This window comes from Trachypithecus francoisi, unplaced genomic scaffold (assembly GCF_009764315.1).
Source record: "Trachypithecus francoisi isolate TF-2019V2 unplaced genomic scaffold, Tfra_2.0 Lachesis_group8, whole genome shotgun sequence".
In the NCBI taxonomy this organism is placed as follows: domain Eukaryota; kingdom Metazoa; phylum Chordata; class Mammalia; order Primates; family Cercopithecidae; genus Trachypithecus; species Trachypithecus francoisi.
The window spans coordinates 17187548-17206978 of NW_022681473.1; the positions used below are offsets into that span (position 1 = coordinate 17187548).

General features: G+C 46.7%; 1 protein-coding gene across 4 annotated transcripts in view; it reads left to right on the top strand.

The window, feature by feature from the left end:
* Positions 1-19431, top strand: part of AGBL2 (ATP/GTP binding protein like 2) — a 76668-nt gene that overhangs the window by 27833 nt on the left and 29404 nt on the right. For all 4 annotated transcript variants that reach the window (XM_033207984.1, XM_033207983.1, XM_033207985.1 and 1 more), the window contains exons 10-13: positions 1530-1686; positions 6070-6196; positions 8406-8506; positions 11066-11196. In XM_033207984.1, coding sequence (XP_033063875.1) covers positions 1530-1686; positions 6070-6196; positions 8406-8506; positions 11066-11196 — 516 coding nt within the window. The remainder of the gene's footprint in view (positions 1-1529; positions 1687-6069; positions 6197-8405; positions 8507-11065; positions 11197-19431) is intronic.

Below are 19431 nucleotides of genomic sequence, written 5' to 3' on the forward strand. Positions count from 1 at the left end.
GAGAGAGAGAGAGAGAAAGAAAGAAAAAGAAGGAAAGAAAAGGAAAGGAAAGGAAAGGAGGAAGGAAGGAAGGAAGGAAGAAAGCAAGCCCTTAGACTGGGTAATTTATAAAGAAAAGAGGTTTAATTGGCTCATAGTTCTACAGCTTTACAAGAAGCATGGTGCTAGCATCTGCTTAACTTCTAGGGAGGCCTCAGGAAGCGTACAATTATGGCAGAAGGCAAAGAGGGAGCAGGCACATCACATGGCGAAAGCAGGAGGAGAGAGAGAATAAGTGTAGGGGAGGTGCCACACTTTTTTTTTTTTTGAGACAGAGTTCATTTTTTTTTTTTTGAAATAAAGTTTCACTCTTGTTGCCCAGGCTGGAGTGCAATGGTGCAATCTCGGCTTACGGCAACTCCGCCTCCTGTGTTCAAGTGATTCTCCTGCCTCAGCCTCCCGAGTAGCTGGCATTACAGGCATGCACCACAACACCTAGCTAATTTTGTATTTTTAATAGAGATGGGGTTTCACCATCTTGGTCACGCTGGTCTCGAACTTCTGACTTCAGGTGATCCACCCGCCTCGGCCTCCCAAAGTGCTGGGATTACAGGTGTGGGCTACCACGCCTGGCTGGTGTTACACTTTTTTTTTTTTTTTTGAGACGGAGCCTCGCTGCTCTGTCACCCAGGCTGGAGTGCAGTGGCGTGATCTTGGCTCACTGCAAGCTCTGCCTCCCAGGTTCATGCCATTCTTCTGCCTCAGCCTCCCGAGTAGCTGGGACTACAGGTGCCTGCCACCACGCCCAGCTAATTTTTTGTATTTTTAATTGCGACAGGGTTTCACCATGTTAGCCAGGATGGTCTCCATCTCCTGACCTCGTGATCCGCCCGCCTCAGCCTCCCAAAGTGCTGGGATTACAGGCATGAGTCACACATTTTTAAACAACCAGATCTTGTGCAAAGTCAGAGTGAGAGCTCAAGTTTCACCAGAGGGATGGCCCAAGCCACTCATGAGGGATCCACCCCCACTATCCAAATACCTCTCGCTATACCCCACCTCCAACACTGCTGGTTATATTCAACATGAGATTTGGGCAGAGACAAATACCCAACCTATATCACCCTGTCGCTACAAAAAAAAAAAAAAAAAAGCAGAAACAGAAATAGCTGGGTGTATTGGTGTGTGCCTGTAGTCCCAACTACTTAGGAGGCTGAGGTGTGTGGATGACTTGAGCCCAGGCGGTCAGGGCTACAGTGAGCCATGGTCAGGCCACTACACTGCAGCCTGAGCAACAGAGCAAGACCCTGTCTCAAAAAGGAAAAAAGAAACTCTCCATTTCAAGTCCCTCTGTCGGGCAAGGCAAGCTGATGACATGTTTTCTGCAATGGCTGAGAATGGAGATAGGGTCCATTGAAGGCCACTGGAGTTGAGATTTTCTTAGGAGGGAAAGTATCAGCAGCTGTATTTAAGGAAGAGATACCAAATGATCCTTAATAATTTGCATGCATTTGGGTGTCCACTGAGTCCTTTGTTTGCCCCCTCAATAGACTTCTTGAAGAAAGAGAGGTTCTGTTGTATTGTGATTTCCATGGCCACAGTCGTAAGAATAATATCTTCCTGTATGGCTGTAATAACAACAATCGCAAGTACTGGCTTCATGAACGAGTCTTTCCTTTAATGTTAAGCAAAAATGCACCAGATAAGGTAAGCACATAATGTAATTTTCTCTCCATTGAGTTAGGGACATGGGACCTCACTGCTTCCTATAGGTAGTGTTTCATTTGGCATTTTGTATCTCTCTTTATTATCTTTGGTAAATCCCAGCAACCTAGACTTCAAGAATTTAGAAAAGTGTGGTTTTAAGAATTGCTGTGGGGCCAGGCACAGTGGCTCACACCTGTAATCTCAGCACTTTGGGGAGCCGAGGCAGGCAGATTACCTGAGGTCAGGAGTTCGAGACCAGCCTGACCAACATAGAGAAACCCCATCTCTATTAAAAATACAAAAATTAGCCAGACGTGGTGGCGCATGCCTGTAATGCCAGTCACTTGGGAGGCTGAGGCAAGAGAATCGCTTAAACCTGGGAAGCAGAGGTTGCAGCGAGCAGAGATCGTGCCATTGCACTCCAGCCTGGGCAACAAGAGCAAAACTCCATCTCAAAAAAAAAAAAAAGAATTGCTGTGTCCTGCCAGCTAAGCTACAGTGGCTCATGCCTGTAATCCTCGCACTTTGGGAGGCCAACGTGGGCAGATTGCTTGAGCCCAGGAGTTTGAGACCAGCCTGGGCAACATAGGGAGACCCCTGCCACTACTAAACAATAAAATAAAAAAGAATTGCTGTGTCCATCAACCAGTCAACAGATAAATAAAATGTGGTATCCTTTTTTTTTTTTTGAGATGGAGTCTCACTCTGTCGAGGCTGGAGTGTAGTGGTGCAATCTTGGCTCACTGCAACCTCTGCCTCCCAGGTTCAAGCAATTCTTCTGCCTCAGCCTCCCGAGTAGTTGAGATTACAGGCATGCACAACCATGCCCAGCTAATTTTTTTTGTACTTTTAGTAGAGACAGGGTTTCACCGTGTTGGCTAGGCTGTTCTCAAACTCCTGATCTCAAGTGATCCGCCTGCCCCAGCCTCCCAAAGTGCTAGGATTACAGGCGTGAACTACCGCACCCCACCATAAGTTGAAATTCTTAGTATATACAGTTATCTATCACCTATCCTGTGGTGGCTGGCCCTGGAAGAAGAGATTGAAGGACAAGCAAAATGCTAATGTCATGAGTCTTCACAGGAAAGGTTATATAATAGGAAATCACAAATAATTGTAAGATATTAAAGAGCTTAATGAAAACAATATAGAAGTTTTTATAATTGACGAACAACTTTGTGACAGGCATATACAGGTAATCTTCACTGGTGTAGAAGCTGGTTTTTCACATCGTAAATAAATCCACAAAATGTAGCTGTCAGAAGAAGAAAGTAGATTGAATTTTTATTTATTTATTTATTTTATTTATTTTTTTCTTCTTCTTCTTTTTTTTTTTTTGAGAGAGTATTGTTCTGTCGCCCAGGCTAGAGTGCAGTGCCGCGATCTCAGCTCACTGCAACCTCCACCTCCCGGGTTCAAGCAGTTCTCTGCCTCAGCCTCCTGAGGATCTGGGATTACAGGCGCCTGCCATGATGCCTGGCTAATTTTTGTATTTTTAGTAGATACAGGGTTTCACCATCTTGGCGAGGCTGGTCTTGAACTCCTGACCACCCGCCTCAGCCTCCCAAAGTGCTGGGATTACAGATGTGGGCCACCACGCCAGTCCTTTTATTTATTTTTTCAAGACGTAGTCTTGCTCTGTCACCCAGGTTGGAGTGCAGTGACACGATCTCCACTCACTGCAACCTCTGCCTACCGGGTTCAAGCAGTTCTCCTGCCTCAGCCTCCCGAGTAGCTGAGATTAGAGACATGCGCCACCATGCTTGGCTAATTTTGTATTTTTAGTAGAGATGGAGTTTCACTATGTAGGCCAGGCTGGTCTCGAACTCCTTACCTCATGATCTGCCCATCTTGGTCTCCCAAAGTGTTGGAATTACAAGTGTGAGCCACTGCGCCGCACATGGCCTAGACTGGATTTTTTTAAGTTTTTTTTTTTTTTTTTTTTGAGACGGAGTCTTGCTCTGTCGCCCAGGCTGGAGTGCAGTGGCACGATCTTGGCTCACTGCAAGCTCCAGTTCCCAGGTTCACCATTCTCCTGCCTCAGCCTCCCAAGTAGCTGGGACTACAAGTGCCCACCACCACGCTGGGCTAATTTTTTTTATTTTTTAGTAGAGACAGGGTTTCACCATGTTAGCCAGGATGGTCTCAATCTCCTGACCTCATGATCCGCCTGCCTTGGCCTCCCAAAGTGCTGGGATTACAGGCATGAGCCACCATACAGAAAAAAATCTGTATTATCGGCCAGGTGTGGTGGTTCACCCCTGTAATCCTAGCACTTTGGGAGGCCAAGGTGGATGGATCATGAGGTCAGGAGATGGAGACCATCCTGGTCAACACAGTGAAACCCCATCTCTACTAAAAATACAAAAAAAAAAATTAGCCGAGCATGGTAGCTCGTGCCTGTAATCCCAGCTATCCAGGAGGCTGAGGTAGGAGAATCACTTCAACTCAGGAGGTGGAGGTTGCAGTAAGCTGAGATCATGCCACTGCACTCCAGCCTGGGTGACACAGTGAGACTCCATCTCAAAAAAAAAAAAAAAAAAAAAAATTAAAATACTTTTCTAAAGCCAATGCAGTGGTTCACACCTGTAATCCCAGCACTTTGGGAGGCTGAGGTGGGAGGGTCGCTTGAACCCAGGATTTCAAGACTAGCCTAGGCAACATAGTGAGATGCTGTCTCTATTAAAAAAAAAAAAGGCCAGGCGCGGTGGCTCAAGCCTGTAATCCCAGCACTTTGGGAGGCCGAGACGGGCGGATCACGAGGTCAGGAGATCGAGACCATCCTGGCTAACATGGTGAAACCCCATCTCTACTAAAAACTACAAAAAACTAGCCGGGCGAGGTGGCGGCGTCTGTAGTCCCAGCTACCCGGGAGGCTGAGGCAGGAGAATGGCGTGAACCCGGGAGGCGGAGCTTGCAGTGAGCTGAGATCCGGCCACAGCACTCCAGCCTGGGTGACAGAGCGAGACTCCGTCTCAAAAAAAAAAAAAAGAAAAGAAAAAGAGGAAGCTCTCCTTCCTTCCTCTCTCTCTTTTTCATTTTTTGAGTCTTGCTCTGTCTCCCAAGCCGGAGTCAGTGGTGCGATCTCAGCTCACTGCAACCTTCTCCTCCCAGGTTCAAGCAATTCTTCTGCCTCAGCCTCCTGAGTAGCTGGGATTACAGGTGCATGCTGCCATGCCTGGCTAATTTTTTTGTTTTTTTGGTAGAGTCAGGGTTTCGCCATGTTTGCCAGGCTGGTCTCAGATTCCTGACCTCAGGTGATTGGCCCGCCTCAGCCTCCCAAAGTGCTGGGATTACAGGCATGAGCCACCATGCCCGGCATCTCTTTCTGTTCTCTTCTCTTTTTCCTTTTCTTTTTTCTCTTCTCTTCTTCTCTTTCTCTCTCTCTTTCTCTCTTTCTTTCTTTCTCTTTCTCCTTCCTTCCTTCCTTCCTTCCTTCCTCTCTTTCTTTCTTTCCTTTCCTGTCCTTCTTTTCTCTTCTTCTTTTCCTTCTCTTCTCTTCTCTTCTTTTCTTTCTTTTTTTTTTCAGGAAATCACACCCAGAACCCATATCTAAAACAAACTAATTGAAGCAGGGAACCTTGTCTCCTCTGCTCCTTCCCTCCTTGAAGCAGAAATGCCCTGAGGCTTCTCAGTAGAACCCCTGGATTCCACAGAGCGCAATTTAAAAATCACTGGACAATAAGATACCTTCCAACTGCAAAAAATTTTTAGCAGGATAGGGTGGATAGAGAGAGGTGCCAAGTGTATATTACAAACTCCAAGTGAGGCACAAGGGCTGAGGGGTCATAAAAGATAATGGAGGATATTGAACTCCAAGTGATAAGATGAGTGTAAGGGAGAGAGAGTTCCAGGCAGAGATTATGGGGATGAGGAATACACATATCATAGAATATAAACACAACTAGATTTAGGGGTTCAAGTTGGGGAGTGGCAGAAAATACGTCTTAGAAAGGTTGGCTAGTGCCTTGAATGCCAAACAGATGTTCTAGGAAACCTAGTCCTGCAAAATTCTCCTTGGGGGAGTGGGGTGGAGACAACAGGAAGGAAGAGTTCATGGGCTAAAATGTTTGGAAAACAAATTGCAAATGTACTCTCTTCCCTTTGGAAGATTACAGTCCACATATTAAACACTCTAAGAGGACTTGCAGAGAAAGCCTGTTTAGTTTTGTTAACTCTTTGTCTCCCTGACTAACATGACCACAGAACTCCTTTTTCCCCCGTAATACCTGTTAACATCCCTCCAAATTAGTATTTTGTGGAACATGCTTTGGGAAATAACATATGGACCCCAAGGAAACTATTCTGGTATCATATTAACGAATCTTAGATATTTTGCATTTGCTGATTTATGATTAACAGAAAATTTGGATTTCTTTTTAGTTCTCTTTTCACAGTTGTAATTTTAAGGTCCAAAAATGCAAAGAAGGAACAGGACGAGTTGTTATGTGGCGGATGGGAATCCTAAACAGCTACACCATGGAATCTACCTTTGGCGGGTCCACCCTGGGTACATTCTCCTTTGTATATCATAGACCAGCATAGGAAGGGAAATCCAGGCAAAGCATCAGGGAGATGAAATGCCTTTGAATGCTGGGGAGATAACTGATCTAGAGAATTTCTTTGTCTAGACTTATGCTAAATTTGAGTGCCCAAAATATGAATGTGAAATATAATATTTGATGGGGCAGTATGGCATAGTGGTTGCTAAAGACCTGGAATCAGGCCAGGTGCGGTGGCTCATGCCTGTAATCCCAGCACTTCGGGAGGCCGAGGCAGGCAGTTCACGAGGTTCGGAGATCAAGACCAGTGTGGCCAACATGGTGAAACCCCATCTCTACTAAACATTAGCCAGGCATGGTGGCACGCACCTGTGGTCCCAGCTACTGTGGAGGCTGAGGCAGGAGAATCACTTGAACCCGGGAGAGGAAGGTTGCAGTGAGCCAAGATCATGCCACTGCACTCTAGCCTGGGTGACAGAGCAAAACTCCGTCTCAAAACAAACGAACAAAAAACCTGGAATCAGGCAGATAGGGGGTTGAATTTCAGCTCCATTAACAAGTTTTGTGTTCTTGGGTAAATTATCTAGCCTTTTTGAACTTAATTTTTTTTCCTTTCTTTATTTTCATTTTTTTGTTTGTTTGTTTGTTTTTTTGAGACTGGGTTTCTTTCACCCAGGCTAGAGTGTAGTGGCATGATCATGGCTCTCTGCAACCTCCCAGGCTCAAGTGATTCTCCCACCTTAGCTTCTCATGTAGTTGGTCATGTCACCATGTCCAGCTAATTTTTTTATTTTTTTGTAGAGACAGGGTATGCCTATGTTGCTCAAGCTGGCCTCAAACTCCCTGGCTCAAGCAATCCTCCTGCCTCGGCCTTTCAAAGTGCTGGGATAGCAGGCATGAGCCACCATGTCCAGCCTCATTTTCCTTTTACTGCAATAATAATAGTACTTGCATTGTAGGTACTGCTTAGCGAGATGGTACACAGAGTGCACTTGCCATAGTGCCTAACATGAAGTAAAAACCTCAGTAATTAGAACCATCATGATTATAATTTTTTCATTGCCAAAGATTCTTCTGAACCAAACTAAAACTAGGAGAGCTACACTCTTCTGAAGCATAATATTCTAGAATAAGAGGTGTTTTGTTTTGTTTTGTTTTGTTTTGTTTTGTTTCAGTGTCTCCCTCTGTTACCCAGGCTGGAATATAGTGGCGCAATCTCAGCTCACTGCAACCTCTGCCTCCCTGGCTCAGGCGATCCTCCCACCTTGGCCTCCGACCTCAGCCTCCTGAGTAGCCGGGACTATAGGCGCATGCCACAACATCAGGCTAATTTTTGTATTTTTTGTAGAGACAAGGTCTCGCTATGTTGCCCAGGCTGGTCTCAAACTCCTAGGCTCAAGCCAAGGGCCTGCCTTGGTCTCTCAAAGTGCTGGGATTATAGGCGTGAGTCACTGTGCCTGGCCAGTGGTGGTATTTTTTTATTTTTTATTTTTATTTTTTTGAGACAAAGTCTCGCTCTGTCACCCAGGCTGGAGTGCAGTGGCGCGATCTTAGCTCACTGCAAGCTCCACCTCCCGGATTCACACCATTCTCCTGCCTCAGTCTCCTGAGTAGCTGGGACTACAGGTGCCCACCACCATGCCCAGCTAATTTTTTTTTTTTTTGTATGTTTTAGTAGAGACGGGCTTTCGCCATGTTAGCCAGGATGGTCTCGATCTCCTGACCTCATGATCTGCCAGCCTTGGCCTCCCAAAGTGCTGGAATTACAGGCGTGAGCCACCGTGCCCTGCCAGTGGTGGTATTTTTAAAACGATAATCATAAATTAGATTTATAAGCCGGGCACGGTGGCTCAAGCCTGTAATCCCAGCACTTTGGGAGGCCGAGACGGGCGGATCACGAGGTCAGGAGATCGAGACCATCCTGGTTAACCCAGTGAAACCCCGTCTCTACTAAAAAATACAAAAAACTAGCCGGGCGAGGTGGCGGCGCCTGTAGTCCCAGCTACTGGGGAGGCTGAGGCAGGAGAATGGCGTAAACCTGGGCGGCGGAGCTTGCAGTGAGCTGAGATCCGGCCACTGCACTCCAGCCTGGGCCACAGAGCGAGACTCCGTCTCAAAATAAATAAATAAATAAATAAAAATAAATTAGATTTATATTCAGTCATTAAGATTTAATTGGAAATGTTTGTGGGTTTTTTGTTTTTGTTTTTTTTCCAGGTAGTAAAAGAGATACCCACTTTACCATCGAAGATCTGAAGTCCTTAGGTTATCATGTCTGTGACACCCTTCTGGACTTTTGTGATCCTGACCAAACCAAGGTAAAAATGGGGTTTCAAAAATGTGGTGAAGGCCAGGCATGGTGGCTCACACCTGTAATCCTAGCACTTTGGGAGGCTGAGGTGGGTGGGTTGCCTGAACTCAGGAGTTCAAAACCAGCCTGGGCAATATAGTGAAACCCCATCTCTACTAAAAATAAAAAAAAAAATTAGCTGGTCATGGTGGTGTGCACCTGTAATCCCAGCTCGCGGGAGGCTGAAGCAGGAGAATCACTTGAAACTGGGAGGCGGAGGTTGCTCCGAGCTGAGATCACGCCACTGCACTCCAGCCTGGGGGACAGAGCGAGACTCAAAAAAAAAAAAAAAAGTAATGTGATGATGCTGCTGTGATCAGTTTCACATGGGTCCAAAGTAAGCCCAGTGGAATTACAGGCTATCTTTATTTTCCTCTTACTAGTTTTTCTGAAGTTTTTATAATAAAAGAAAATAAGAAAGCCCCCAGCCTGCATACTGTCTACAAATGGTAAGACCTCATAATTCACCAAGAAGATGGAGACAGTCCTTTAGAACACATCTCCCTCACTTCTGGACTTACCTATGGCAACACTTACTCTTTTTTTTTTTTTTTCTTTTCTTTTGAGATAGGGTCTCACTCTGTTACCCAGGCTGAAGTGCAATGGTGTGATCACGGCTTATTGCAGCCTCAACACCTTAGCCTCCCAAATAGTTGAGACCACAAGTATGCACCACCACACATAGCTAATTTTTAAGTTTTTGTAGAGACAGGGTTTTTCTGTTACCAGGCTGGTCTCCAGCTCCTGGGCTTGTGATCCTCGTGCCTCAGCCTCTCAAAGTGCTGGGATTACAAGCATGAGCCACTGTGCCCAGCTACAACACTAATTATCTTTCCTTTCTCTTATTTTAGAAAATCAGGTGTCTTTTTTTTTTTTTTCTTTTTTTTTTTTGAGACAGGGTCTCCCTCTGTGTCTCAGGCTGGAGTGCAGTGGCACGAACTCAGCTCACTACAATCTCTGCCTCCCTGGTTCATGCGATTTTTCTGCCTCAGCCACCTGAGTAGCTGGGATTACAGGCATGCGCCACCACGTCCGGCTAATTTTTGTATCTTTTAGTAGAGACAGGGTTTCACCATACTGGTCAGGCTGGTCTGGAACTCCTGACCTCTGGTAATCTGCCCGCCTCAGCCTCCCAAAGTGCTGGGACTACAGGCTTGAGCCACTGTGCCCGGCCACGTGTCTTTTTCTCTTCTCCAAAATTAGCCCTGCTCTGTGTGCGCTTGTTGACTTCCCGTATGGCCTTTCTGAGGTCTTGCCTTGTTAATTATGTCTTCCCAAAAAAACAAACAAAAAAAAAGTAATAATAATCATCATCAGGCTGGGTGCAGTGGCTCACACCTGTAATCCCAGCACTTCAGGAGGCCAAGGCTGGCGAATCACAAGGTCAGTAGTTCGAGACCAGCCTGACCAACACGGTGAAACCCCCATGTCTACTAAAAATGTAAAAATTAGCTGGGTATGGTGGCAAGTGCCTGTAATCCCAGCTGCTCGGGAGGCTGACGCAGGAGAAACACTTGAACCCGGGAGGTGGAGGTTGCAGTGAGCAGAGGTCATGCCGCTACACTCCAGCCTGAGTGAGAGAGCAAGACTCCATCTTAAAAAAAATAATAATAATAAAATAAAATAAAATAAAATAGACTATTGCATTGTTGAAGAAGTTGGCGGCCAGGCATGGTGGCTCACGCCTGTAATCCCAGCACTTTGGGAGGCCAAGGTGGGCAGATCACGAGGTCAGGAGTTCAAGACCATCCTGGCCAACGTGGTAAAACCCCGTCTCTACTAAAAATACAAAAAGTAGCTGGTCATGGTGGTGCGCACCTGTAGTCCCAGCTACTCAGGAGGCTGACGCAGGAGAATGGCTTGAACCTGGGAGGCGGAGGTTGCAGTGAACCGAGATCACACCACTGTACTCCAGCCTGGCGACAGAGCAAGACTCTGTCTCAAAAAAATAAAATAAAAAAGAAGAAGTTGGCTCTAGCCAGAGAAAAGTGGCTAGAGCAGTGCTCATTGATATTCTGCCCTAAAAAAATTTTCTATCTGTTCCTCCAGCTTATGTAATTTTCTGTTAACATGTCCTTGCTAGCAGGGGTGCAGGTTATTCATCTTTGTGTTCGCAGCAATAAATAAAATGCCTTTCAGCATACACTTAGTAAGTATTTGATGAATAAATAAAATGGGCCGGGCATGGTGGTTCATGCCTGTAATCCCAGCACTTTGGGAGACTGAGACAGGTGGGTCACCTGAGGTCAGGAGTTTGAAACCAGCCTGACCAATATGGTGAAACCCTGTCTCTACTAAAAATACAAAATTTGCTGAGTGTGGTGGCGCATGCCTGTAATGCCAACTACTTGGGAGGCTAAGGCAGAAGAATCGCTTGAACCCAGGAGGTGGAGGTTGCAGTGAACTGAGATCACGCCATTGTACTCCAGCCTGGGCAACAAGAGTCAAACTCCATCTCAAAAATAATAATAATAAATAAATAAAATAAAATGAATTATCAAAATAGTTATTTTCTTCACTTTCATAGTTCACTCAGTGTCTAGCAGAGCTTAAGGAGCTTTTACGACAGGAAATCCACAAGAAATTCCATGAACTTGGACAAGATGTAGATTTAGAAGAAAGTTGGAGTGACATCTCTTTGTCTGACATTGAATCCAGGTAACAAAGAAACAGAGTGTTGTTTTTTTTTTTGGTTTTTTTAAAAAATACTTTGTTGTTAACCTGGGTGATATAGTGAGATCGTGTTTCTACAAAAAATACAAAAATTAGCTGGGCTTGGTGATCCATGCCTGTAGTCCTAGATACTGGGGAGGCTGAGGTGGGAGGATCGGAAGTTAAGGCTACAGTGAGCCAAGATCATGCCACTGCACTCCAGTGTGGGCGACAGGCTCAGAAACAAACAAACAAACAAAAAAACACAAAAGAGTGTGTATTCTTTGCCAGCCTCTGTTTTAGCCATTAGAAAGGAGTAGGGAGTTGGGCAGGCAGTTTATGTAAGGCCTTATAGGGAACTGCAAAGCCTTTGCCATTCACTCCAAGGGAGATGGAAAGCCTTTGGAAGGTTTTGAGTAGAGAAATATCATGATTTGACAGGTTTTAGTTTCAACAAGAACACTGGCTGCTGTGTGAAAAGTAGATCGTAAAGAGGGAAGTTCTAAGCAGGGAGACTCAATAGGAGGCTCTCACAATAATATAGGTAAAAGATAATGGAGGCTTAGACCAATAATACAAGTAAAAGGTAATGGAGGCTTAGACCAGAGTAGCAGCAGTGGTTGCGGGGGGATGTGTGAATTGGTTGGATTCTAGATATATTTTGAAATTATAAACATTAGGATTTGCCTGTGGATTGGATATGAGCATGAGAAAAGAAGAGAATGACTCCACAATTGGTTGGATGGAGTTGCCTTTAGCTGAGGTGGGAAAGATCAAAGGAGTGGAAAAAATTAGAGAGGTAGTGAAGATCAGGAGTCTAGTGTTAGGCTTGTTAAGTTTGTAATGTCCATTATATATTTAGTGGAGACTTCGAACAAGCAGTAGGATATATGGGTCTGGAGTTCAGTGGAGAAGTCCAGTGACCAATGGAGAGAGTCATCATTGGATAGATGATTTTTTTTTCTTGAGACAGGGTGTTGCTCTCCACCCAGGCTGGAGTGCAGTGATAGGATCTCTGCTCACTGCATCCTCAACTTCCTGGGCTCAAGCAATCCTCCTGCCTCAGCTCCCCAAGTAGCTGGGACTACAGGTGTGCACCATCATGCCCGGTTAATTTTTGTATTTTTTGTAGAGAACAGGTTTTGCCTGTTGTCCAGGCTCGTCTCTAACTACCGCGCTCAAGGGATCTGCTTGCCTCAGCCTCCCAAAGGGCTGCGATTACAAGCGCAAGCCACCATGCCCAGCCTGGTAGATAATATTTAAACCTTGGCCGGGCGCGGTGGCTCAAGCCTATAATCCCAGCACTTTGGGAGGCCGAGACGGGCGGATCACGAGGTCAGGAGATCGAGACCATCCTGGCTAACACGGTGAAACCCCGTCTCTACTAAAAAAAATACAAAAAAAACTAGCCGGGCGAGGTGGCGGGCGCCTGTAGTCCCAGCTACTCAGGAGGCTGAGGCGAGAGAATGGCGTAAACCCGGGAGGCGGAGCTTGCAGTGAGCTGAGATCCGGCCACTGCACTCCAGCCTGGGCGACAGAGCGAGACTCCGTCTCAAAAAAAAAAAAAAAAAATATATATATATATATATATTTATACCTTAACACTAGATGGGGTCTGGATGAGGTGGCTCACACCTATAATTCCCGCTCTTTGGGAGGCCGAGGCAGGCAGATCACTTGAGATCAGGAGTTCAAGACCTGCCTGGCCAACATTGTTAAACCCCATCTCTACTAAAAATACAAAAATTAGCTGGGTGTGGTGGTACGCACCTGTAATCCCAACTACTCAGGAGGCTGAGGCAGGAGGAAGGATCGCCTGAACCCGAGAGGTGGAGGTTGCTGTGAGCTGGGATTGCGCCATTGTATTTCAGCCTGGGTGACAGAGTAAGACTCTGGTCTCAAAAAAAAAAAAAAGAAAATAGCCTTGGGTAGGGACATGCACCTGCATCTGTAGTCCTAGCTACTTGGAAGCTGAGGCAGGAGGATTGCTGAGCTCAGAAGTTCGAGATTGCAGTGAGCTATGGCCACACTAATGTACTCCAATCTGTGCTATAGAGTGAGACACTATCTCAGGAAAAAAAAAAAAAAAAAAAAAGACTGGTGGGATCTCAAGGAAGTAAGTGCAGATAGAGAAGTATGAAGTTTGAGCTGGATAATACAACTTTAACAGGGGAGGAGCTAGCAAAGGCGACTGAGAAGAAGGGACCAGCAAGGCTGAAAAACACCAGAAGAGTGATTCTTTTTTTTTTTTTTTTTTTGAGACGGAGTCTCGCTGTGTCGCCCAGGCTGGAGTGCAGTGGCCGGATCTCGGCTCACTGCAAGCTCCGCCTCCCAGGTTTACGCCATTCTCCTGCCTCAGTCTCCCGAGTAGCTGGGACTACAGGCGCCCGCCACCTCACCCGGCTAGTTTTTTGTATTTTTTAGTAGTGACGGGGTTTCACTGGGTTAGCCAGGATGGTCTCAATCTCCTGACCTCGTGATCCACCCGTCTCGGCCTCCCAAAGTGCTGGGATTACAGGCTTGAGCCACTCACTGCGCCCGGCCCAGAAGAGTGATTTTTTAAAAAACCTAAAGCAGGCACAGTGGCTCACACCTGTAATCCCAGGACTTTGGGAGGCCGAGGCTGGCGGATCACCTGAGGTCAGGAGTTCAAGACCAGCCTGACCAAGTAGGTCTGGCTGTATCTCATATCCAATCCAGAGGCAAATCCTAATGTTTATAATTTCAAAATATATCTAGAATCCAACCAATTCACACATCCCCCCGCAACCACTGCTGCTACTCTGGTCTAAGCCTCCATTACCTTTTACTTGTATTATTGGGAGAAACCCCATCTCTACTAAAAATACAAAATTAGTTGGGTGTGATGGCACATGCCTGTAATCCCAGCTACTCGGGAGGCTGAAGCAGGAGAATCGCTGGAACCTGGGAGGCGGAGGTTGCAGTGAGCCGAGATCACACCATTGCAGCCTGGGCAATAAGAGCGAAACTACATCTCAAAAAATAAATAAATAACCTAAATCAGATCATATCATTTATCTGTTGAAAGCACTTCAGTATCTCCCCGACTCAGATTAAAAAAAGCCAAAGACCCTACAATGGCCTGTAAGGCTATAGGCCTCCTGATACCTCTATGGCCTCCACCCTAACCCTTTTTTTTTTTTTTTTTTTTTTTTGAGACAGAGTCTCGCTCTATCACCCAGGCTGAGGCTGGAGTGCAGTGGCGTGATCTCGGCTCACTGCAACCTCCGCCTCCCGGGTTCAAGCAATTCTCCTGCCTCAGCCCCCCAAGTAGCTGGGACTACAGGCGCACGCTGCCATGGCTGGCTAATTTTTTGTATTTTAGTAGAGACGGGGTTTCACTGTGTTGCCTAGGCTGGTCTCGAACTCCTGACCTCAGGCAATCCGCCCACCTCGGCCTCCCAAAGTGCTGGGATGACAGGCGTGAGCCACCGCACCCAGCCAAATGCTGCCTTTTTCAACATGATCTATACATGTTACTCTAATGCTACAGCTTGCTCCCCTCCTTCACCCTCCTGCCACTCCTTATCCCCCTTAGGTGCTCTACATTTTTCCATAGCATTTATTGCCTCTGTCATTCTATATCATTTAAATCTTTATTGTATCTGTTTTATTTATTTATTTTTATTATTATTATTTTTTGAGACAGACTTTTGCTCTTGTTGCCCAGGCTGGAGTGCAATGGCGTGATCTCCACTCACTGCAACCTTCATCTCTGGGTTCAAGCTATTCTCCTGCCTCAGCCGCCTGAGTAGCTGGGATTACAGGCACCCACCACCGCGGCTGGCTAATTTTTAGTAGAACGTGATTTCTTTTTTTTTTTTTTTGAGACGGAGTCTTGCTCTGCCACCCAGGCTGGAGTGCAGTGGCCGGATCTCAGTTCACTGCAAGCTCCGCCTCCCGGGTTTACGCCATTCTCCTGCCTCAGCCTCCCGAGTAGCTGGGACTACAGGCGCCTGCCTCGTCGCCCGGCTAGTTTTTTGTATTTTTAAGTAGAGACGGGGTTTCACCGTATTAGCCAGGATGGTATCGATCTCCTGACCTCGTGATCCGCCCGTCTCAGCCTCCCAAAGTGCTGGGATTACAGGCTTGAGCCACCGCGCCCGGCCTAGAACGCGATTTCAACATGTTGGCCAGGCTGGTTGCGAACTCCTAACCTCAGGTGATCCACCCACCTTGGCCTCCCAAAGTGCTGGGATTACAGGCATGAGCCACTGCACCTGGCCTATTTTCTTTTTTTTTTTTTTGAGATGGAGTCTCGCTCTGTCGCCCAGGCTGGAGTCCAATGGCGTGATCTCGGCTCACTGCAACCTCCACCTCCCGGGTTCGAGCAATTCTTCTGCCTTAGTCTCCCAAGTAGCTGGGATTACAGGCATCCACCACTAAGCCCCACTAATTTTTTTTTTTTTTTTTTTTGAGACAGAATTTCTCTCTTGTTGCCCAGGCTAGAGTGCAATGGTGCAATCTCGGCTCACTGCACACGCTGCAGCCTCTGTCTCCGGGTTCAAGTGATTCTCCTGCCTCAGTCTCCCAAGTAGCTAGGATTACAGGCATGTGCCACCAAGCCTGGCTAGTTTTCTATTTTTAGTAGAGATGAGATTTCTCCATATTGGTCAGGCTGGTCTTGAACTCCTGATCTCAGGTGATCTGCCCACTTCGGCCTCCCAAAGTCCTGGGATTACAGGCATGAACCACTGCGCCTGGCCATCTAATTTTTGTATTTTTAGTAGAGATGAGGTTTCACCATGTTGCCCAGGCTGGTCTTGAACTCCTGACCTCAGGTGATCCACCCACCTTGGCCTCCCAAAGTGCTGGGATTACAGGCATGAGCCACTGCACCTGGCCTATTTTCTTTTTTTTTTTTTTGAGATGGAGTCTCGCTCTGTCGCCCAGGCTGGAGTCCAATGGCGTGATCTCGGCTCACTGCAACCTCCACCTCCCGGGTTCGAGCAATTCTTCTGCCTTAGTCTCCCAAGTAGCTGGGATTACAGGCATCCACCACTAAGCCCCACTAATTTTTTTTTTTTTTTTTTTGAGACAGAATTTCTCTCTTGTTGCCCAGGCTAGAGTGCAATGGTGCAATCTCGGCTCACTGCACACGCTGCAGCCTCTGTCTCCGGGTTCAAGTGATTCTCCTGCCTCAGTCTCCCAAGTAGCTAGGATTACAGGCATGTGCCACCAAGCCTGGCTAGTTTTCTATTTTTAGTAGAGATGAGATTTCTCCATATTGGTCAGGCTGGTCTTGAACTCCTGATCTCAGGTGATCTGCCCACTTCGGCCTCCCAAAGTCCTGGGATTACAGGCATGAACCACTGCGCCTGGCCATCTAATTTTTGTATTTTTAGTAGAGATGAGGTTTCACCATGTTGCCCAGGCTGGTCTTGAACTCCTGACCTCAGGTGATCCACCCACCTTGGCCTCCCAGGGTGCTGGGATGACAGGCGTGAGCCACCACACCCAGCCAATATCTGTTCTTTATTGTCTGTTTCCCTCTACTAGGAGACAGGTTCCACAAAGTCAGAGATCTTTTCGTTTGCTCTGTATCTCATGCACCTAGAATGGTACCTGTTCTGTACCTAGCACAGAGGAAGAGCTCAATAAATGTTTTTTGTTTTTTTTTTTTTTTGAGACGGAGTCTCGCTCTGTCGCCCAGGCTGGAGTGCAGTGGCCGGATTTCAGCTCACTGCAAGCTCCGCCTCCCGGGTTTACGCCATTCTCTCGCCTCAGCCTCCCAAGTAGCTGGGACTACAGGCGCCCGCCATCTCGCCCGGCTAATTTTTGTATTTTTTTAGTAGAGACAGGGTTTCACCGTGTTAGCCAAGATGGTCTCGATCTCCTGACCTCGTGATCCGCCCGTCTCGGCCTCCCAAAGTGCTGGGATTACAGGCTTGAGCCACTGCGCCCGGCCAAATGTTTTTTAAATTAAGCATTCAGAATCTCATCTCTACCCTCATAGTCTCCCCAGCTATTTAGGAAGCCCCCAAAAGGTTATGTCTCCCAGGTGTGCAAGAATACCTTCTACTCCAACTTACTGGCTAAGGTGCCTCATGGATGACCCAGCTACCTTCAGGCTTCTGGACTGACGTGGAAGTCTTCTGACAGAGGCTGCACTGTAGTCTGTGGTGGACAGTGGAAAAGGGATGGCTCTTTCATCCACTCTATGGCACAATGACATCTGGGCCCAAAAGCAATTCTGAGTCTCACAAATATTTCTTTAGGGACCTTAAACTTAAAGTAGGCCATCAGGCCAGGTCGTGTGGCCCATTCACCATGTCATCCCTTCCACTCTCTTAGAATCCTATGCCTAACTCACCAAGACCTCTGCACCAACCCCTCTCCAAATACAGCCTCAAAAACAAAATGCCAGCTGGACGCAGTGGCTCACACCTGTAGTCTTAGCACTTTGGGAGGCCAAGATGGGTGGATCACTTCAGCCCAGGAGTTCAAGACAAGCCTGGGCAACATGGAGAAACCCTGTCTCTACAAGAAATGCAAAAATTAGCCAGGCATGGTGATTCATGCCTGTTGTCCCAGCTACTTGGGAGGCTAAGGTGAGAGGATCATTTGAATCCAGGAGGTCAAGGCTGCAGTGAGCCAAGATTGCACGACTGCACTCCAACCTGGGCGACACAGTGAGACCTTGTCTCAAAAAAAAAGTGTACTCTGCATATCAACTCATAGAAATAGTACCAAGGTGTGACTAGGCATGATGGCTCATGTCTGTAATCCCAGCACTTTGGGAGGCCAAGATGGGAGGATTGCTTGAGGCCAGGAGTTGGAGGCCAGCTTGGTCAACATAGTGAGACCCCATCTCTATTTTTAAAAAAATTTAAAAAGAAATAAATAGGGCCCAAGGGGAATCAGTTCAGAAACAGGCAGACTCTACATTCTAGTGGCTCAGCCGGGACACTCTGATGCACATGGTTAAGAATTATTGAAACCAATTTGCCAGCCTCTGCCTCAAGAGACCGGCTGTCACAGCCTCCAGTGGGGTTCCACCTATCCATTGTCACGATTGCACAGGAAAGCAGACTGTGAGTGTACAAGCCCAGTTTGAGTTTGCCTTGTGTATGTACACACATAGGTTTTGACACTTTCTGGGACACACTGCTTTTAGTGCTTTTGTCCCATTTGCTAACGTTTTCTACCAACAGGACTTCCAGTGTCCACTAGAAAAAAACCTTGTGAGAACGGAATTGGGAATTAGATCAGAGATGGGGTTTTCTTCCTGCTGTCTTTCTGTGGGACTACTCATTGTGCACTGAGAGGAGCGAGGGGAGCAGAAACAAATGAAGGGTTGGGCAGCTGAATGGTTTGAAATGCTGACTTCTCCCATGTGATTCGAGCTCTACACCAACAAATGTTTTTTGTTTGTTTTTGCGATGGAGTCTCACTCTGTCACCCAAGCTGGAGTGTAGTGGTGCGATCTTGGCTCACTGCATCATTGCAATCTCCACCTCCTGGGTTCAAGCAATTCTCATGCCTCAGTCTCCCGAGTAGCTGGAATTACAGGCACCCGCTACCACACCCAGCTAATTTTTTTTTGTATTTTTAGTAGAGATGGAGTTTCACAATGTTGGCCAGGCTTGTCTTGAATTCCTGACCTCGAGTGATCTGCCCGTCTCGGCCTCCCAAAGTGCTGGGATTACAGGCATGAGCCACCGCGCCTGGCCTTGTGCCAGTAAACTGTATGTATAGACCCCAGTCATAGAGAACAGCTCTTGGTTCTAGCCAACTAAACCCCAGGAAAGAGGAAAATATAATGTGACACTTAAGCAAAAGACATGAAGAAAGAAAGGTTTGATTATTTGAGTTTTCATTCATCCTAGCCCTTGCAGAAAGGGGGAGTACACAGTTTGTGAGGGAGGACTTCAGATTAGTCTAAATGAGCATCCACACCTTTTTTTTTTTTAGAAAGAGTGTCACTCTGTCGCCCAGGCTAGAGTCAGTGGCGCAATCACAGCTCACTGTAGCCTCAAACTCCTGGGCTCAAATGATCCTCCCAGCTCAGCCTCCCCAGTAGCTGAGACTACAGGTGTGCACCACCACACCTGGCTAATTTTTGTATTTTTTTGTAGAGACAGGGTTTTGCCATGTTGCCCATGCTGGTCTTAAATTTCTAGGCTCAAGAGATTTTTGAGCCTCAGCCTCCCAAAGTGCTAGGATGACAGGTGTGAGCCACTATGCCCAGGCAACCTTTTTTTTCTTTTTTTTTTTTTT